At 40.6% G+C, this 22,543-nt stretch overlaps 1 protein-coding gene across 2 annotated transcripts in view; it reads right to left on the bottom strand.

Moving 5' to 3' along the window:
- Positions 1-22,543, bottom strand: part of ANO6 (anoctamin 6) — a 214,471-nt gene that overhangs the window by 154,233 nt on the left and 37,695 nt on the right. The window contains exon 2 of one of the 2 annotated variants that reach the window (XM_068560153.1): positions 11,101-11,160. The exons of the other annotated variant lie outside the window; for it this stretch is intronic. Within the exon in view, the coding sequence (XP_068416254.1) occupies positions 11,101-11,160 (60 nt within the window). The remainder of the gene's footprint in view (positions 1-11,100; positions 11,161-22,543) is intronic. 2 annotated transcript variants of the gene reach the window in all.

Raw genomic sequence — 22,543 nt, 5'->3', positions numbered from 1 at the left:
GGGTAGAGTCGTTGCTGAGATGAGAAACAATGCAAGAAGTGCAGGGTTAGAAAAGAAATCAAGACTCGGGTTTTGGACCTGTTAAGTTTGAGATGTCTATTAGACAGCCACGTAACGAGATAAAACAGGCAGCTAGCTGGAAAGCAAGGGAGAGACGGGGATTAGAGGTAAGCATATGAAATCAGCAGCATGTAGATTTAAGGTATTTAAGGCCCTGGAAATGAAGGAGAGCACCTATGGGGTACATTAAGATGGGGAAGAGGTCAGAGAACAAAGGCCTCGGCGCTGCGAAGTTTAGGGGCCAGGAATGGGGAGAGACGGATCCAGCAGAGGAGACAGAAAAAACAAGTGAGTTGTGAACAGAATCAAGACGTAGGAGCATCACAGAAGCCAAGGAAAGAAAGAATTTCAGGAAGGAGGGAGTGGTCAACCATGTCCTGGCCTGCTGAGATAAGCGCCGGCTCCAAAAGAAAGTGCAGAGGCTTCTGTGACTCGTGATGAATGAAAAATGCTCTGAGATAACATTCCTTCCCCGTAAGTGTACTCAGACTACGTAGTTATCTGGAATAGGAACCTTCAGTTCATCTAGAACACCAGGGCTCTGTTTCCATGAATGCCTCGTCACATGGCAAGCCCTCCTTCAGGATTCTCCCAGCCACCAACCCAGGAGAGATCCCTGTGTCTGAAATGCAACAGCTCAAAAATGGGGAAGCAAACAGTGCTCAGAGCCAAGAGAATCAGATATGCTAGAGCAGGACAGAACTCTTCTACAGGTTTCTACATTTTTCTAACTCACAGCCTGTAAGAGGAAAATTAACAAAAATTATTCCTCCCATCTCACAGGCTAACTGAAACCGTAGAATAGCTGCATTTTCGGCAATTCTGATTTATTGTTTCTAACCCCTTTTTCTCCCCCTCTATACTTTGTTCATGTTGCAGTCCCTGACTTTTAAAATCAGATTTATTGAAGTTTAACTTATATACAGTAAAAATGGACCCTTTCTAAGCTGGATGCATTTTGACGAACATAAACAATCACGTAACCTCCGTCACAATAAACACATAGAGCATTTCCATCACGTCATAAAGTTTCCTTCGGCCCTTCTGCAGTCAATCTCCTCTGCTCTTCAATGATCTGTCCTCAGCAAGCAAGGATCTAATTTCTGTAATTTACAGTTTTGCCTTTATAGAACATCACATAATTGGAATCAAAAAGGATGCAGCCTTTTATGTCTGGATTTTTCACCTGGCACAATGCTTTTGAAACTTAGCCATGTTGTTGCCCCTATCAGAAATTTGTTCTTTTTTGCTTCTGAATAGTATTCCACAGTGTGGATGTACCACAGTTTATCCATTCACCAGTTGATGGACATTTGTTTCCAGGTTTTAGCTATTATGAATAAAACTTTCTATGAACTTTTGTTCAAATGTCTTATGTGGACACAGGTTTTCATTTCTCTTGGGTCAGTACCCAGCAGTGGGATTGCTGGGCCATGTAGCACCTAGCTTTTACTAAGAATAGCTAAATACTTCCTGAGCACTAACTTTGCATCATGCAAAGTTCTAAGCTCTTAACAGGCCTGATATATAGTTCTTAAAACAGCAATCAAGTTATTACTGTTCTTGTTTTACTTACGAGGAAACTAAGGCACAAAGGGGTTAGGTTACTTGCCCGCCATCACACAGCTAGTGTGTAGCAGAGCCAGGATTCCCATATTCAGGAACTGCAGGGCAAAGCACGAACTATCAACTGTTTTGCTTTGCTGCCTCCCTCAAGTCAAAGGCATGATGTCTGAGAGAGATCACAAAATTCTGACACTATATGGCTTGTGGTCAAACATAGCCACTGCTGACTATTCCTTCCCTCCCTTTAAAATCATGACAATGAATACACTGGAACTCTGAGGGTCACTGCAGTAACGACATGTCATTTTAAAGTCAGAACTTTATAGGACAATGTTGGGAAATGCTTTTAACTGTGTCACAGAAGTTTGTAAATATTAACTTACTGGTGTTTAATAACAACTCTAGGGGGCTTCCCGGGTGGTGCAGTGGTTAAGAATCCGCCTGCCAATGCAGGGGACACGGGTTTGAGCCCTGGTCCGGGAAGATACCACATGCCGCAGAGCCACTAAGCCCCTGCGCCACGACTACTGAGCCTGCGCTCTAGAGCCCGCGAGCCACAATTACTGAAGCCCGCATATCACAACTACTGAAGCCTGCGCGCCTAGAGCCTGTGCGCCGCAGCAGGAGAATCCACCGCAATGAGAAGCCTGCGCACAGCAACGAAGACTAAACGCAGCCAAAAAATTAATTAATTAATTAAATCTATTTAAAAAAAAAAAAAAAACAACTCTAGGGGAAGCTAAAGTCAGCCCTCCTCTTCCACCAGCATGGCAAATACTCAGAGTTAATAACAAGGCTCTTTTGGAGACGCCTCCACTCTCATGACATGAAAGGCCATGTCAGGGGAAAAATACAAGGACTCTGGAATCAGATAGATCTGTTTTCAAATTCCGGCTCTGCTTCCTAGTGGACAGGTGCATACAGACCTCCTCACATGCAAAAACTGCTGTGAATAATTCCTAATTTGCAGCACAGCCATAAAGATTCGACAGCGCAACATGGGTGAAAACACTGAACATGGTGTCTTACATATTTAATAAACCCTTCCTTTCCCTCCTTCCTTGTCTCTTCCAGAATGTACTGTTGAGCCTCTGAAATTAGTGAGATAGAAGTTGGTTACTTAGCAAAAACCTTTATTGGTTTAACTTTTCATCCAAGTAGAAGCAAAGGAGAGACTGGAAAGTGGTTCTTTAAAATTTCTCATCTTAGAAAAAAAGTTATGCAAACTTTGCATTTTACTTCACGATATAATGAAATTATTTTAATATAAAAATGTTGTATATTTACCTCCAGCTAAGTAACTTAGCTTTCTCTGGAAAATTTTAAGGATATTTGTTTTGGGAAGAGTTCCCCTGATAAATGGCAGCTTTATTTACACGCTGCCACACTGCCACTTACCTGGGATATGAAGACTCCCAATTATAAAGCATGAACCCACAAAGTCTTACTAAGACTTCAAAAAGATTTCACGCACTTGGGTCATTATTGGCTACTGTCTGCAATCTCTTTACATCATTTTAACATCTACCCTACAACGCAACCCAATTTGCAGTCTTGGCTCCAAAAACTTTTAACTCTGAATTCTCCAAATGAGAAAAACAGCTACTTTCTGTTACCCCTTTGTGCAGCCTCCTGGCTACCTTTAAGGTAAAGAGATACTGGTTGTAATCTGCTTTCTAAGACAAATCTCTGTAACGGCTACAATAGTAAACATAAATACTGCAAATCTGGAAACATTTTTCAAATAACAAGAAGACACGGGACAAGCATAACCTTAAGTAAACTGGGATGACAGAGGAGTGATAGTTTTTTGTTGTTGTTGTTTTTTATTTTTCAGTTACATATACTTTTTTTCAGATTATTTTCCATTATGGGTTATTATAAGATATTGAATATAGTTCCCTGGGTTATACAGGAAATCCTTCCTGCTTATCTATTTTATGTGTAGTAGTGTGTATCTATTAATCCCATACTCTTAATTTATCCCTCGCCACTCCCTTTCCCCATTGGTAACCATAAGTTTGTTTTCTATGTCTGTGAGTCTTTTTCTATTTTGTATATAGATTCATTTGTATTATTTTTTAGATTGACATATAAGTAATATCATATAATATTTGCTTTCTCTGCCTACTTACTTTGCTTAGTATGATATTCCCTAGGTCCATCCATGTTGCTGCAAATGGCAATATTTTATTCTTTTTTGTGGTTGAGTAATATTCCATTGTGTGTGTGTGTGTGTGTGTGTGTGTGTGTATGTATGTGTGTGTGTGTGTGTATATATATATATATATACACACCACATCTTCTTAAGCCAATCATCTGTTGAGGGCACTTGGATTGTTTCCATGTCTTGGCTACTGTAAATAGTGCTGCGATGAACATTGGGGTGCAAGTATCTTTTCAAATTAGAGTTCTCGCCTTTTCTGGATATATGCCCAGGAGTGGGATTTCTGGATCATATGGTAGCTCTATTTTTAGTTTTTTAAGGAAATTCCATACTGTTCTCCATAGTGGCTGTACCAATCTACATTCCCACTAACAGTGTAAGAGGGTTCTCTTTTCTCCACACTCTATCCAGCATTTATCATTTGTAGACTTTTTGATGATAGCCACTGTGACTGGTGTGAGGTGATACCTCATTGTGGTTTTGATTTGCATTTCTCTAATGATTAGTGATGTTGAGCATCTTTTCATATGCCTGTTGGCCATCTGTGTATCTTCTTTGGAGAAATGTCTATGTAGGTCTTCTGCCCATGTTTTGATTGGGTTAGCTTTTTTTTTTTGTATTTAGTTATATGAGCTGTTTGTATATTTTAAATATTAACCCCTTGTTGGTCGCATCCTTTGCAAATATTTTCTCCCAATTCAGAGGTTGTCTTTTCGTTTTGTTGATGGTTTCCTTTGCTATGCAAAAGCTTTTTAAGTTTGATTAGGTCACATCTGTTGATTTTTGCTCTTCTTTTGTCTTGGGAGACTGATCTAAGAAAATATTGCTATGATTTATATCCAAGAATGTCTCACCTATGTTCTCTTCTAGGAGTTTTATGGTATCATGTCTTATATTTAGGTCTTTAAACCATTTTGAGTTTATTTTTGTAATATGGTGTGAGGGAGTGTTCTAATTTCACTGATTTGCATGTAGTTGTCCAGCTTTCCCAACACCACTTGCTGAAGAGACTGTCTTTTCTCCAACGTATATCCTTGCCTCCTTTGGCGTAGATTAATTGACTGTGGGCGTGTGGGTTTATTTATGGGCTCTCTATTCTGTTCCATTGATTTTCATGTGTGTTTCTGTGCCAATACCACACTGTTTTGATTACACATTTTGTAGTTTTGTAGTACTGTCTAAAGTCTGGGGGCGGGAGTGGTGTTATGCTTCCAGCTTTGTTCTTTTTCTTCAGTATTGCTTTGGCAATTCTGGGTCATTTGTGGTTCCATATAAATTTTAGAATTATTTGTTCTAGGTCTGTGAAAACTGTCAAGGGATTTTAATAGGGATCACATTAAATCTGTAGATTGCTGTGGGTAGTATGGCCATTTTAACAATGTTAAATCTTCCAATCCAAGAGCATGGGATACCTTTCCATTTCTTTGAATCACCTTCAACTTCCTTTATCAATGTTTCATAGTTTTCAGCGTATAGGTCTTTCACCTCCTTGGTTAAGTTTATTCATAGTCTTTGGTTGTTTCTGTTTTTTTCCCCAGTGTGATTTTAAGTGGGATCATTTTTTCACTTTCTCTTTCTGATATTTTGTTAGTGTAAAGAAATGCAACAGATTTCTGTATATTAATCTTGTATCCTGCTACCTTGCTGAATTCATTTATCAGTTCTATTAGGTTTGGTGTGGCATCTTTAGGCTTCTCTATATAGAGTATCACATCATCTGCAAATAACGACAACTTTACCTCTTCTCTTCCAATCTGGATACCTTTTATTTCTTTTGCTTGTCTGATTGCTGTGGCTAGAACTTCCAATACTATGTTAAATAGAAATGGTGAGAGTGGGCATCCTTGTCTTGTTCCTGAATTTGGCAGAAAGGCTTTCAGCTTTCACTATTATGTATTATGTTGGCTGTGGGTTTGTCATAAATGACTTTTACTATGTTGAGATATGTCCCCTCTGTACCCACTTTGGTGAGAGTTTTTATCATGAAGGGATGTTGAATTTTATCAAATGCTTTTTTTGCATCTATTGAGATGAGCATATGATTTTTGTCTTTTCTTTTGTTAATGTGGTATACCACATTGATTGATTCGTGTATGTTGAATCATCCTTGCTACCCTGGAATGAATCCAACTTGATCATGATGTATGATCCTTTTTATGCATTACTGGATTCAGTTTGGTAATATTTTGTTGGGGATTTTTATATCTATATTCATCAAAGATATTATATTGGCCTGTAATTTTCTTTTTTTGTAATGTCTTTGTCTGGCTTTGGTATCAGGGTGATAGTGGCTTCATAGATGAATTTGGGAGTGTTCTCTCCTCTTTAATCTTTTGGAATAGTTTGAGAAGGACTGGGATAAGTTCTTCTTTGTACGTTTGGAAGAATTCCTCAGTGAAGCCTTTCAGTCCTGTACTTTTGTTTGCAGGGAGTTTTGTTTTTTTTTTTAATTACAGATTCTATTTCACTTCTAGTGATTGGTCTGTTCAAATTATGTGTTTCTTCTTGACTCAATTTTGACAGGCTATATATCTCTAGAAACTTGTCCCTTTCTTCTAGGTTGTCCAATTTGTTCATAGTATTTTCTTATTATTTGTTGTATTTCTGTGGTATTGGTTTTTATTTCTCCTCTTTCATTTCTTATTTTGTTTATTTGGGTCCTCTCTTTTTTCTTCTTGGTGATCCTGGCTAGAGGTTTGTTGATTTTGTTTATTTTTCAAAAAACCAGCTCTTGGTTTTATTGATTTTTCTATTGTTTTCTTGATCTCTGTTTAATTTATTTCCTCTCTGATCTTTATTATTTCCTTCCTTCTGCTAACTTTGGGTTTTGTTTGTTCTTCTTTTTCTAGTTCTTTTAGGTGGTAGGTTAGGCTGTTTGAGATTTTTCTTGTTTCTTAAGGAAGGCCTGTATTGCTATGAATGTCCCTCTTAGAACTGCTTTCACTGCATCCTATAGATTTTGTAAGGTTGTGTTTTCATTGCCATTTCTCTTGAAGTATTTTCTGATTCCCTCTTTAATTTCATTGTTGACCCACTGGTTTTTTTGTGGCATGTTATTTAGTCTCCATGTGATCATTTTTTTCGTGTTTTTATTTCTGTGGTTGATTTCTAGTTTCATTCTGTTGTGGTCAGAAAAGATGCTTGAAATAATTTCTATCCTCTTAAATTTGTTGAGGCTTATTTTGTGTCCTAGTGTGTGGTCCATCCTAGACAATGTTTCATGTGCATTTGAAAAGAATGTGTATTCTGGGTTTTTGGGATGTAGTGCCCTGTAAATATCAAGTAAGTCCAATTGTTCCATTGTATCATTTAACGTCTCTGTTGCCGTATTGATTTTGTCTTAGAGATCTGTCCATTGATGTCAGAGGGGTATTAAAAGTCTCCAACTATAATTGCATTCCTGTCAATTTCTCCCTCTATGTCTGTTAGTATTTGTTTTATATATTTAGGTGCTCCCATATTGGGTGCATGTGTTAACGAGTGTAATATCCTCTTCTTGTATTGACCCCTTTATCATTATACAGTGTCCTTCTTTGTCTTTCTTTATGAACTTTGTTTTAAAGTCTACTTTGTCTGATATGAGTATTGCTACCCCTGCTTTCTTGTAGTTTCCATTTGCATGAAATATCTTTTTCCAACCCCTCACTTTCAATCTATGTGTGTCTTTCAGCCTAAACTGACTCTCTTGTAGGGCAGTATATTGTTGGTTCCTTTTTGGTTTTTTTCTTAAATCCAATTGGCCACTCTATTTTTTTTTGTTTGGAGCATTTAGTTCATTTAAAGTAATTCTTGATAAGTATGTATTTATTGCCATTTTAAACCTTGTTTCCAATTGATTTTATAGTTCTTCTTATTAATTTCTTCTCCTTTTTGTTTTTCCTTTTGTGGTTTGATGGTTTTCTCTTTATGCTTGAGTTCCTTTGTTTTTGGTGTTTGTGAATCTATTGTATAATTTTGATTTGTGGTTACCCTGGTTTTTAAGTATGTTGACCCATAACTATATCTACTGGCTTTAGACTAATAGTCATACAAGTTCAAACACATTCTAAAAGAGCTACATTTTTTTACTCCCCTCCCCCAAATTTTATGATTTTGATGTCCTATTTTACATCTTCATGTTTATCCTTTTGCTATTAACTGTAGTTATAATTGCTTTCACAAAAAATTGATTGTTTTTTAATCTATGTATTGGCTTATTTAAGTAATCTTCAGTCAGTTTATATATTTGCCTTTCTTATTGTGAGTCTCCCTTTCCTATAGATTCTTGACTCTTTTCTACTTACAGAAGACCTTCCAATATTTCCTTTAGGTTAGGTTTAGTATTGCTGCATTCTTTTAGTTTTTGCTTGTCTGAGAAATTCTTTATCTCTCCTTCTATTCTAAATGATAATCTTCCTAGGCAGGGTATCCCAGGTTGTAAGTTCTTCCCTTTCAGGACTTTGAATATATCATTCCACTCCCTTCTTGCCTGCTAAGTTTCTGTAGAGAAATCATCTGATAGCCTTATAGGGGTTCCCTCATGACTGACTCTTTCTTTTCTCTTAGTGCTTTTAGAATCTTTAACTTTTGCCATTTTAATTATGATATGTCTTGGTGTGGGTCTGTTTGGGTTCATCTTGTTTGGAACCTTCTGTGCTTCCTATACCTGGATATGTTTCCTTCTTTAGGTTTGGGAAGTTTTCAGCCACCATTTCTTCAAATACATTTTCAATCCCCTTCTCTCTTTCTTTTTCTTCTGGAACCTCTATTATGCATAGGTTGGCGTGCTTTATATTATCCTATAAATCTCATATGTTGCTTTTTTTTTTCATTTTTCTTTCTGTCTGCTGTTCTGTTTGGGTGATTTCCATTATTCTATCTACCAGATGACTTATTCATTCTTCTGTGTTATTTAGTCTGCTATTCATTGCTTTTAGATCAGTTTTTATCTTGGCAATTGAATTGTCTAATTTTGACTGCTTCCTAATTCTAGTTTCTAGTTTCTTGTTACAGTGACCTGCATTTCTTTCTTAATTCCTTTAGCATTTTTATTACCTCCTTTTTGAACTCAGGGTGAAGTACACTGAGTTTGTTCTTTCAGGGGATTCCTCTTGTTCTTTTGTGAGTAGTTCCTTTGCTTTTTCATTTACTTACATTTCTTATATTTACATTACTTACATTTCTCTGTCTCTATGAATAGGAGAAATAGTTATCTACTTTGTTCTTGAAGGCCTGTTTTTATGTGGGAGCATTCCTGTGCAGGCTGTGAGTCCAATATTTTTGGTGCTAGGGCTGTTTTTGGTATGAATGCCTGCCACATCTTTCCTCAGAGTGTGCTGGACATTATCCCCTCGATAGGGGGTTGACTGCTGTTCTGGTGTCCAGATCCTGCACTGGGTGTTGGGTGACGCCTCCTCTTTGCTCCATGGCTGTCACAGCCCTGTCAGTGGTGAGGTCTGCTCCCCACTTGTTGCAGTAGAAGTCCTGAGGGTCAGGTTCAATAAAGCTCCATTATACTTAAGTATATGCTCTGCCCCCAAGGAGGTGAGCCCTGAAGCAAGTGAGACCCATTGTGGTCACGGCAAACCTATGCGCTACCCATGCAGATGTCCAAGATTTTGCCCAGAAGCAGCCCAAGGTCACATTCCTTTCTCTGTTGTATTCATCCCAGACCTAGTACTAAGCTGGTGGAGGAGGCCGGAGTATCATGGCTGCAGGAATTGAGGTGGTTGTGCTGTGGCCTGGGACCTGTGCTGCCTCTGTGGCAGGCCTCTTCCTGGACCTGTCCACCCCAGATCCAGCTCCAAGCTGTGGTGTGAGGTGGGCTTAACTACAGCACTCCTGCTGAGAAAGGAACTGCTGCATACGCCTATCCAGGGGCTGTCCACTGAGGACATGGGATTCTGTGATGCCACCAACCACCATGTGTGCACGCCAACAAAGTCCACTGCTGCCCAGATCTGGCCCCACTGTTGGAGGGCTGATAATGAGCTCAGATGTCAGCCCCACCCCAACCCTGTACATGCTCACAAAGCCTGCACCACCGGAGCCATGCCCGGCTGTTAGCCAGCTGACAGTGGGGTTCCGTTGGTGGACCCACGTCCCACCCTACATGCACTAACAATGGACCACACTTCAGGCCCTCCAGCCTGTCTCCAAGCAGCTGGACCAAGTCCTCTCCCAAGGTCCCTTCGCTGGAGTTTCAGCACTTTAGCACATACTAGCAGCCCTGCCCGGCGTGCATTTCAGGCTTGGAAGTGCAGCAAGGTGGTAGTAATCAGCGTCAGGGCTGGTCTCTCTCTGCTCTGATTGCTAGCAAGCATGTACACATGCCTCGTGAGCAGAGTCCAGGCCTCTCCAGCTCCCTATCTGTCCCAGTGGGCCTCCCAGCAGACAGGGGAGTTTCATAAAGCAAGGGCCTGCCTGTGTGGACACTCCCTCCTTTACAGATCCCCCCAGGGGTGCTGGTCCCATCCTGACGCCTTTTTTTTTTTTTTGGTCCTACTCAGTTACATGGGATCTTTCTTTCAGCTTTGGTCATTTAAGAGATCTTCTGCCACTGTCTGGTTGGTTTTTTGTGAGAGTTGTTCTACTTGTAGATGTAATTTTTGATGTGCTTACATGGGGAGGTGAGTTCTACATCCTCCTACTCCGCCATCTTGATCTCCCCAATAGTTTTTTACTCAATTGAAAAGACGTTAACATATTAATCCTGAGAAGCCAAAGGATTTAATTCAGCTATGCTAGTGGATGTGGTTGCTCAGTTATATATGCATTATGATAAAGGAAATAATTTAGTCCTTAAAACATATTTTTATGAAAGAGCATTTTCATTTTGTCTTAAGATAATGCCACATGCCCCCTTTCACTGATGCCACGCACACTTGTAAGTATGTTATTCAGAAGTCCCTGGATATTATAAATACCCTGAGCAACATGTAAAGTCACAGAAATCTTGCTTTCATTATTTTGTCATCAAAATCCCCTTGATAAACTTTTTTTTCGCCCCCTCAACTCTCTCTCCTGGAAGGCAAGGGTGGGAATTCCTTGTGTACGAGATCTTGACCTATAGCACAGTGGGCGGTCGACAGGTAACAAAAACATTTGCTCTCAGAAGCTACTTTCAAAAGGAGTGGATTATTTTTAGCAATCCATGTGGGCTAACTGGTGAATAAAAAGTTAGGGAATTTCAATTCAACAAATATTATCTAGGTCCCCATTACATGCCAGCAAGTTACTGAAAGGATATAGGCCTTGTCCTTCTAGAGCTGACAGTCCAAGGGGAAGGGGAAGGAGGGTGGTTCAAATATAAAGGAAGGACATCTTACCCAGGCTGGATGGGAGAGTGGCAGGAGCCATTAAAGGCCTCTTGGAGGCAGGAACATCACCTGAAGGATGAGGAGGCATCAATAAATACAACAAACAAATATAAGGGGGCCAGGCTAGGCAGCAGAAAGACCAGTCAGAGGCATCAGACCTGAGTCCCAGACCTGCTTCTGCAACAACCAGGATCCGACCTTGAGCAAGCCATTTGACCTTTCTAGTTCTCCTTTTCCTTATCTATGATATGCAATGGTTAGATTATGTCAGTTGACCTTAACCCTTGCTGTGCATCAGAAATCATCTGGGATCTTTCTAAAAATCCTGGATCCTTCCCCCCAAAATGTGGTTTTAATTGGTGGGGCAGCAGTGTTTTGGGCAATAGCTTTCCAGGTGATGCTAGCCTGCAGCCCAGTCTGAGAACCACGGGCTGAGATGAGCTCTCAAGCCTATGGTTCTCAGCCCTTAGTGCACAATAACATCTTCCCAGTGCAGGCTGCATTCCCAACAATTAGGCGAGACTCTCTGGGGAGGTGGGACCCAGGCATCGGTATTTTTGAAAGTTCCCAGGCTGATTCCCTGGTGCAGCCCAGGTTGAGAACCACTCTTCTAGGCCCTCTCACGACTTCAGTTTCCTATATGGCCAGTGAAAGATGGGAAAAGGGAGGAAAGAGAAGCCAGTTTCTCCCATAAGAATGAGAATTCTTATGTCAAATTAAAAAGAGAATTGAGTGCCAAAAGCCCCCGATGGATTTTATATAGAGTTGTAACACACAGTAGGGTTGATTTTGGACATGTGCATAATTCATGTTGATGCATGACAGGTAGAAAAGGTCCACTCCAAAATGCTCTCAGTTCTAAATTCAAAATTCCAAGGACTACATCTATAAAGTGACTCCATGGTGTGTTCTCTGCAATACTTCGAATATGATTTGCATGGTTGACTGTAATATGAACATTATATTCCCTACCCCCAAGGTTACTTAAATCCACTTATTAGGCAATGGTGAACTAAACAAACAGTAATTAGAAACACTCCAGACTACCTTTTAAATCTGTTGCTAAACTATATTTTGCCTGCACCAAACTCATACACACAGCATGTCTACAAGCATCATGAAACCAAAGCCTCAGAAATATTTACGTTAATAAGAGCATAAGCCACCTCTGGGCCCTCACATGGGATTCTTCAGGGAAGTAAGGTCTCCTTAAGATGAGGGCTGTTCATTACTGTTATTTCTCACATCTGGGTAAATAAAGGACTGCCCACATGTGGTTAGAAATCCCAGGAGAAAATGAACTCTCCGGAGGTCTGGAAACGAAGAACACCTCTGATCAACTGCCTCATTTCCTGAAATGAGTCAGAAATGAAAGTAATTCTTCAGAAGAGAACATCTGCATGGTGACGCAGCTTATAAAATAACACCAGATTATACCTGTGACTAAGAGGCTGGGCCTGGGGAAGGAGGAACGGCCTGGACAACAGGGCTGGGGCCCCTGCACTGCACTTAATCTTGGAGCTGCTGCTGTTAGCTTAGAGGGTCTGCAAATCCAGTGAGCGTCTGGGCGTCCTGGTCTCAGCTATAAGTCTTGATTAGCGGTAAGAATGCCTGCATGCCATTAGAAAGCTTGCCCCTCTCCAAAGGGTCGAAGCAGCCAGAAAGGATGCACATGTCGGTGTGGACAAGGAAACAGCAATGCTTACAAGAAAGACGATTTTGCTTAACTAAAAATAGTCTATGCCTGCTGACTTGGAGAGCCTTTCTTCCTGAGGAGGAAGGACCGCTGTACAGAGACGACCTAAGGCTGCCCAGGGAGGCCCTTCCTTCACATTATGCAGGAAAGAGCGGTACTGGCATATGGTCAGGGACTGGAGAGCAAGAGAGACAAACACCTTTCACAACAACAACTCCAGTACGAACCAAGAGACAGGAAGGTGAAAAACAACGGCTGTCGTCACCAAAGTCGGATGCCAGTTATTTTTATTAGGTGGGCCATTACTATTCTTTCCATAATGGGTATTAAAAAGAAATGCATCTCCATAGTTTATAATGCTGGTGGGGGGCTGAGGAGGCTGGAAACAATCTAAACGCCCATTAATGAGTGACTAGTTAAATTAAAATCTCGTACATACACAATGGAATACTATGTAGCCATTTAAAAGAGGGCCAATCCAGAGCATGTGCAGACCCAGAGATATGTATTTCGTAGGATACATGAAGACAGGAGGAAAAAAGCCTCCTGGACTCTGTATAGTAAACATGCATGTAAATGTATTTAAAGAAGCTGCCTTAGTGTAGGAGAAGGGGGCTAGGAGAGTGTCATTCTTCCTTTTATACCCTCAATACAGTCTGAATTATCTCTTCAAGTACCTACCACCCCACTGCTGTTAAATAATAGGCATTAACTAGGAAGGCTATTTTTGGTTTCTTCTTTGTACTAGTCTCTCTCTATATAATTTAAAACAAATGAATGTTATTTTAATAGATATTATGGGCTGAACTATGTCTCCTCAAAATTCATCTGTAGAAGCCCTAACTCCTGGTAAATCAGAATGTGACTATATTTGGAAACGGGCCTCTCAAGAACTGATGAAGTTAAAATGAGGCTGTTAGGGTGGGCCCTAATCCAATCTGATTGGAGCCCTTAGAAGAGGAGGAAACATGGACACAGAGAGAGACCTCAGGATGTTCACACACAGAGGAAAGACCATGTGAGGACACAGCGGGAAGGTGGTGTCTACAAGCCAAGGAGAGAGGCCTCAGAAGAAACCAAATCTATTGACACCCTGACCTTGGATTTCCAGGCTGCAGAGCTGTGAGAAAATAAATTCTGTTGTTTAACCCTCCCAGTCTGGTATTTTATATGGAAGCCCTAGTACACTAACACAGTACAGGCATTCCTCATTTTATTGCACTTCACTTTACTGCACTTTGCGGATACCGTTGTTTTTTACAAATTGAAGGCTTATGGCAACTCTGCATCGAGCAAGTCTATTGGCACCATTTTTCCAACAGCATTTGGTCACTTCATGTCTCTGTGTCACATTTTGGTAATTCTCACAATATTTTAAACTATTTCATTATTGTTATATTTGTTACGGTGATCTCTGATCAGTCATCTTTGGTGTTACCATTGTAATTGTTTTGGGGTGCCACGAACTGCACCCACATAAGACAGCAAACTTAACTGATAAATATTGTGTGTGTTCTGACTGCTCCATCAACCAGCTGTTCCCCGTCCCACTCCTTCTCCCCGGGCCTCCCTGTTCCCTGAGACACCACAATATTGAAACTAGGCCAGTTAGTAAGTGAAAGGAAGAGTCAAGCCATGTGGCAAACGCCATTGCTGTTATGATAAGAAAATGCCACAGCAGCCAGCACCCTTATCAGTCAGCAGCCGTCAACGTCAAGACCTTCCATCAGCAAAAAGATGACTTGCTGAAGGCTCAGATAATGGTTAGCATTTTTCAGCAATAAAATATTTTCAAATGAAGGTATGTACCTTGTGTGTTTAGACATAATGCTATTATACACTTAATAGACTACAGTATAGTGTAAACTTAACTTTTTTTTTTAATTTTAATTTCAGATAACGAATACTTTTTAATCTATTTATTTTTATATTTATTTTTGGCTGTGTTGGGTCTTCGTTTCTGTGCGAGGGCTTTCTCCAGTTGCGGCGAGCGGGGGCCACTCTTCATCGCGGCACGCGGGCCTCTCACTGTTGGGCCTCTCTTGTTGCGGAGCACAGGCTCCAGATGCACAGGCTCAGTAGTTGTGGCTCACGGGCCTAGTTGCTCCGCGGCATGTGGGATCTTCCCAGACCAGGGCTCGAACCCGTGTCCCCTGCATTAGCAGGCAGATACTCAACCACTGCGCCACCAGGGAAGCCCTAAACTTAACTTTTATATGCACTGGGAAACCAAAAAATTTGTGACGCACTTTACTGCGATGTTTGCTTTGTTGAGATATTTGCTTCATCATGGTGGTCCGGAGTCAAACCCACAATTATCTCCCAGGAATGCCTGTATATACATAAATAGATGGGTGAAATTCAAACTAACATAACATGGAGACAGGCGCCCAAAAGTCTTCAGTGGGTCAAAACCCCACTATGTCTGCTGTGATGAAGATGGCCTCATCTGGCATGTGAATAAATTGGGGCACATGATGCTCTGACTAGATCAGGGTAACCCCATTTAGTGACCTGGGCCAGGACTAGAACAGGTTTCCTATCTCAGTCAGGACTCAGTCTGCTTATGCCACTTACCTTTTACTTAACAAATCCCATAACTCAAAGGAATAGAGCTCAAGATATGTTATTAGTGTCCTTTAAAGGCTTGGTTTATATTCAAAAGGCTTTCTTCTTGTGCTGATAACTAATGAAAAAGAAGGTGTAACTGTAATATTATTAATCAATTTAAAAAATAAAAGATTTGGTACCAGGGTTTGTAAAAAATTCAAAAAACAAACAAAATGCCATATTTCTGCACCCACCTAATTTTTTTATAGCTTAATACATGTGGTCTCAGGTCACAATGCAATATATTAAAAGTATGATACGCCTAGGCTAAAATATCTTTATGAAATTGTATAGATTTTTATAAATTAATCAATCCTCCCTTTAAAAATTAGAGTTCAGTGATAAAAGAGATACTAAAGCCAAAGATTTTACCTACAGATTCTATAATGCAGAAGTGGGCTAAGATCGAGGCACATGAAAAGAAGATCAAAACTTGAAGCTAAGTATTTGGTACAGTCAGTTCAGGCCACGTTCTGAGGAGTGCAGACTCACTTTTGCCTTGAATGGTTAGGGAAAGTTTCAACAAGGGCAAGAGCTCTAAACCAATCTGGTATTAGACACATAAAGGCTAAGGAGAGGTAATATATCCAGGTCTGCCTTGCCACTGAGTATAAAGTTTTAAAGGCAAGAACTATGTACCTAAGACCCTAACAGAGTGCCTGGTACATAGTAGGCATCTGCCAGAGCTGGGGCAAGGGAAACAGTGGGGGAAAGTACACAGTATGCTCACCTTGGGGTCTGTGGTACAGGTTCTTGTAAGGAGGTTATGGGATATAAAGTTAAAGCAATTGGGGCCAACCTGTAGACTGACTGAAGTCTGGGGAGTCTTTAAAGGTGTTTCTGAAAGAGAATATTATAGAACACAGAAGGGACCAGCAGTGACGTGCAGAATGGACCAGAGAAATGACAGGGAAATTACAGGGAATCAATCAATCAAAGGGTTAATCAAAGGAGGTTAATCATGTAATCTATTGGGAAAAGTCTCAGCTTCCTAATCTATAAAATGGGCATCACACTACCTATCTTCATAGGGCTATTATGAATACTAAAGTTGGGCATAACACATGGCCTGACAGTAAGCACTTAAGAAAATATAATTGCTATTATTATCATAATGACTATTCCACACTGAAAAATAGAGAAGGAAATGAGTGAGAGAACAAGTGTGAGATGCAGAAGCAGGGTACGTCTCCTTGGGCTCTCAAGTCCTTTAAAGAGAGGATGATAATGGCTTTTTTGGAGTGGAATGTACTGCATTTCTTCCTTAGTTCTCCAGAACTTAATACATCAATACAGGAGAACCAACACAGGCAAATCAGATGTCTGAAATGATCTTTAAAATCAAGATACTCCAAAATCAATTTTTAAGTTGCCTTTGTATAAAAGTAACTATATGGGTTAAGGCTAATCAGTTTTGAAACACTAAATTAATAGACTCAGGTATAAATCCAGAAGAACAATTTTCATAATGAAAATGCCAATGCCTTTTTAATTAAGGATGGAATTGCCAACATAAAAGACTTCAGATAAATGAGGAATTGTTCCTTTCTCTCATAAATGAAAGGACCTGATAACTCTGTGAATTATTTTGAGATATTGATTACCAGAAATTGTTTAGAATCTAAGCTACAGGATTTTCCAACTGCATAATAATCACCTCATATTGGGGCTGAGAGCCTCAGACCACATTTGGCGCTCTGGCTTTTTAAGTTTCTTTTTCTGGTTATTATCAGAGGGCCCACAGCGCTATATTGAGAGTCATTAGATACATATGAAGCTCTACTGAAGATAATGGCATTCTGTCTAACAGGAAGCAATGCTAACTTTATTTCTTTTTGTCAACTTGACCTTAGAAGGAAGAGTTACTACACATAAAAAAAAATACATGCACATTTCCATAAATACATACACGTGTACTCATGGTAAAAGGTTTACCAACTAACCTTTATGTACCAAACATGATGAAATTAATACATCAGAGATCCATGTTAATATTCCTATTCTCAACATACATGATCTATTTAAAAACTGTTTACTCTTTGGCCCTGAACCAGGTTTCCACATTTACTATCTCGTTGAAGGGTATATTACTTCTTAAAATTAATTCAAAAACAAAACAACAAAAAAAACAGAACCCACAAAATTACCCAAAGGGACTAACACAAAGGGAGAAGAATAAGGCATAACTGATTAGTTTTGCCAGAGCGAAGAGAAACTTTCCAATAAACAACAAGGCCCAGATGAAAAGAGAGTTAGCAAACAAATTAGTCAACTAAAGGAACCCAAACACACCAACATAATGTGACAACTGTAGATAGATATTAGCCAGCACATATACATATTCAATACTGAAAATGAGTAACATCTTAGAAGAAAACAGCAGAGAACAAAATAAGGAATTTAGAAGTGGGAAGAAGAAAAGGATTCCTGTAAAGAGAAGAACAAAGGCTAAGACAACATGGGACAGGTAATGGGGTGACCACCAGATAAATCAAGAGAAATGAGTTTGAATCTCTCTTCTTTGTCCACCCCACTGGTTTTCTTCAGAATGTTTCTTAACTTTTCTAAGCCTCAGAATCTTCATCTGTTGTCTGAACAGGGAAGTATTGTACGATATCCAAAAGTCTCTTGCAGCTTGGATAAAAGACCAGAAGTTTCTGTTTAGATGATAAAGTTACTTTTTTTTTTTTTAATAGGCTACTTTTATTGCACAGTGGGCTTCAAGTGCACAAGTCTGGAATTTCACAGAAGGGAGCCCCGTGGAGCACAGCCCTGAAGCCTGAGCCAAACCAAGGCCTCTGAAACGAGTACAAACGGCTGGACAGTTTGAACGTTCCATGTGCTACAATGTTGACCTCGGCCACAATCCCTTTGCCTCTGCCCTTCCTAGCTCTTCCTAGTCGCATACACTCTTTACCCAATCCCAACGCTTCACACAATCCTGCCAAATGCAAGTAAGACACACATTTATGAAAAAGTTGGTAGAGCTCATCAGGTGTAATAGGAAATGAAAATGTTTGGTGGCCGCCCCTGACCTTGAGAAATGACAATAACCAGTTCTACTTATAGCCCTGTTACAATGAGTAGTCCAGTAAGTCCCCTTTTCAAAATCTTCACAAAGTAATCTGAAATGTGAAAAAATATTTATACCTACAACAATCTCACAGTATTATTTATAACAGCAAAATAATCTGCTACATGTTAGATCTGCAACCATCAAGGGATGATTATGTAAATGGTACCTCGACTTAAACTCTCCTCCACAGCCCCTGGGCTCACCCTCCATGGGAATCAAACTGCCTGCTGATGAACAACCTCTTCACCAGACTTAAGATCCTGGAGGCAAAAACCACGTTTTGTCCATGGCCTCAGCCACAAAGTCTACCTCACAGCGAAGACAAAATAAGTATCCGTGAAATGTTTGCTAGCAAAGGCTTCCACGTCAATTCTGTCTGGTGGAATATTATGCAGCTATTACATGTGGTTTGTGAAGCATTTTTAAATATAAGGAATGCTGATGATGAAAAGGTCCTGGAGACGAAAAGCGGTGAATGTATATAATGCCACTGAATCGTACGTTTGAAATTGGGTAAAATGGTCAATTTTATGTTCTGTATATTTTACCACAATGAAAAATGAATATTACAGAATGCTTATGAGGCAAGTTGAGTGGAAAGACAGGATACTGTATTTCTAAACTATATAAAATTCTGCGTTTTTAGAAGGCTGGAAAGAAGCACACTAAGGTATTCATGGTTGGTTTATCTTTGAGCAGTAGCATTAGGGGTGATTTCTGTTTCATTTGCAATTTTCTGTTTTTTCCAAAATATCTACAATGGACCACTTACAGTCATACCTCGGTATCTGCGGGTGATTGGTTCCAGCACCCCTGCAGTTACCCAAATCCTGGATGCTCAAGTCCCTTATATAAACTGGTGTAGTATTTGCATATAATCTAAGCATATCCTCCTGTATACTTTAAGTCACCTCTAGATTACTTATAATACCTAATGCAGTGTAGATGCTATGTAAATAGTTGCTGGCTTGTGGCAAATTCAAGTTTTGCTTTTTGGAACTTTCTGGAAATTTTTTGGGGGAATATTTTTGATCCACGGTTGGTTGAATTTGTGGATGCAGAACCTGCGGATACAGAGAGCTGACTGTATAACACTACAATCAGAAAAATATGTGGCACAGCAGACGTCAGGGATAGTAAGGTTTGGTTACCAACAGGTTTAATTTGGATGAGAATCATTCACCTTGCTATGAGCCTTGATACTGCATACCATCTGTGCTTGCCCACACTGTGGAGACAACCCAAAGGCATGCCATTAGGGTTAAAATTTTAACTTTATTATATTGAAATGTCTTTCTCTTCTTTTTCTTTTTGCAATGCTGGAAAGCATGCATTACAAATTTGCTGCTCCGTAAGTATGCTTTGTCCAGGCTGAGAAATAGGAACAGATGATTGTTTTGGACATATAAGTGCCAAACTGCATCAAATGCACAGTTGTTCTCAGAGGTGAAGGCTTTCCGGACCTGGGACGGGCCAGTTTGGAATGCCTCATAGAGAATGAGGCATCCATACAGACTCAGTAAACATGAGAATCACCACTTTTAAGGATAAAATAGAAGCAAGGCCTTTGGAGTTGCACAGACTCAGGATTGAAGTAACATATAAAAAAGACCTAGGACTGCCACTTAATAATTGTCATCTTGAGTTCTCCTGGCCTCAGTTTCCCCACAAATGGGGATAATAATACCTGCCCCTTGGGTACTAAATGGGATGATGTTTGCAAATCTGAGATGCAAGAAAACCCAGAGCAGAGCCTGCAGTCAGTAGGTGCTCAATCAGTATCACTGGTTTCCTTTCCATCTTTCAATCGAGTGTCTAATCTGGGAAAGCAACAGTGTAAATGACTTGAGTGCTAAAAATGACCAACTGTCTATAAGTAATAAAGTTAATATGATAGGAGTAAAGGAAAATATTTTCAATAATATTTTAATTTATCCCATCAATTCAGTTCTCATATAGTTCAAAACAATATTCCTATTCTTTGTTCCTTAGTAATAGGAAAATATTAATCACTATTCTCTGTGTACTTCACACACCTGAGACCATGAAGCCACCCTTCACTTCCTTCTTCAGTGTTCCCATCGTAAAATCTTTCATTCCTTTAAACAAGCTCTGAGCCCTCTGCAAGTTCCCCCCAACACTGTGAGGGATCCTCCGAATCCCTCTGAGCAGGGCTGAGCTTCGCGCAAGGCAAGCACCTGATCCATGCATCCCAACGTTGAGCTTTGGAAAATACAACTAATCATTACACTTGACTTGGGGCGACTGATGGCGGTGTGTGGGCGTTCCCAAGACAGATCCAAGTGTGACCAATAGTGCCCTCCGTCTGCTTCCGTAACCTCTGTCCCTTGCTGTGCTTTGTCATCAACACTGTTTAGCAAGCCGATAGCTTCTGAGATTGCATCGGATTCAACATTGCACCAAATTTCTCCCTTCAGAAGAGCAGCCTGTATCTTTGCAGATCTGCTCCCTTCCTTGATTAACTCTTTTACTTGAGTGCCTCACTGGGCAAAGGAGGAAAAGAACCAAGCAAAGGATGATGGAAGTCTTCAGCTGTTTGGGGTTTCCTCTGTGCAGACTGAACTATGAACCCCACTACTTTCAGGCTAGAAAGCTCGAGTGTGTTCTTTCAATAAACATGTCCTGAGCTGAGCGGTAAATGCTGGGTATTCCAAAATAAGCCAGTTTTGCCTTATGGAAGAAAAGAGTATTAACAAGGACACCATAGTGCAATATGTTCTAAACAAAGGTATGTACAGGGTATTAGTATAGCTGCACAGAGGGGCAGAGGAGGACACTGGGTTTGCCCAGACGGGATTCTAGGAGTCAGGTAATTCACACATCTCTTTACCAGCCACTGAGGAATGAATGAGCTGACCCCACAGTGTCTCTGGGGGGTTAATGCTGTTGCAGTCTCTTTAACACCACTGCCACTGAATTGCTTTGGTTACTGCATTTGCTTTCTTGTTCCCCTCACATGTTCACCTCCTTACTTTATTTTCGGAGTAAAACATGTGGTGCTTCCATTCTCTCCCCAGTCTTTCAACCCCATAATGTTTCCTGCCCTGGAGAGCTGCTTTGACTATCAGGGAAAGAACACTGTAATGGCTTAGATGGAGCAAACAGAAAGCAGGAATGAGCCTGCTTGCTGAAAGGAGGCAGAAAAGTGTGCGTGGAACCATTGCCTGCAGTGCCCACTGTGACCAGGCCCTCAGCGGCCCTAGCAGGTGAGTGACTGCCCTGTGAACGCCCAGGTGCCTCCCTGTCAGCTGCAGCAGGGGACAGTTTATCTTCAAATCATTGTCCTCCACCCCTCACCTCACCCATTTCTAGTGGCAGAATATTTGTCAAGAGTGGTTTTTAACCTTTCATAGGCCATGCAACTCTTTGGGAAAATAGTGAAATTCAAGGATCCTCTCCCCAGAAAATTTCTCAGAAGCACATAAACATAAAATATTATATACAACTTCTGGGGATTCGCAAACTCCTGAACCCCATACCTGGAATACTAGGAGGGGCATACTGTTCGGTTTGACTGTTTTTGAGCTTCTATCATGTGCCAAGCACTTTGGAGACCCCACCTCAAACTCAACTTGTCACCATTCTCTGTGTCGAACTGTTTTCTCACGCCCAGCCTGGAACACGGGTGCCCATGTTATCTGCCCAGGAAACCCCTATTCAGCAGCTTAAGCATCACTTTTTTTTTTTTTAATAATAAATTTATTTATTTTATGTATTTATTTTCGTCTGCGTTGGGCCTTCGTTACTGCCCGCAGGCTTTCTCTAGTTGCGGTGCGCGGGCTTCTCACTGCGGTGGCTTCTCTTGTTTCGGAGCACAGTCTCTAGAGCGCAGGCTCAGTAGTTGTGGCGCACGGGCCTAGCTGCTCCGCGGCATGTGGGATCTTCCCGGACCAGGGCTCAAACCCGTATCCCCTGCATCGGCAGGCGGATTCTTAACCACTGCACTACCAGGGAAGCCCTTAAGCATCACTCTTGAATGAAAACATTCTGAGCCCTTCACCCTAATTCCCCCACTGCCCCCAAGAGGGTCTCATCGCACCTTATTGCTG

Source organism: Eschrichtius robustus, chromosome 13, assembly GCF_028021215.1.
Source record: "Eschrichtius robustus isolate mEscRob2 chromosome 13, mEscRob2.pri, whole genome shotgun sequence".
Classification (NCBI taxonomy): Eukaryota; Metazoa; Chordata; class Mammalia; order Artiodactyla; family Eschrichtiidae; genus Eschrichtius; species Eschrichtius robustus.
This window is presented reverse-complemented; position numbering and strand designations above follow the sequence as displayed.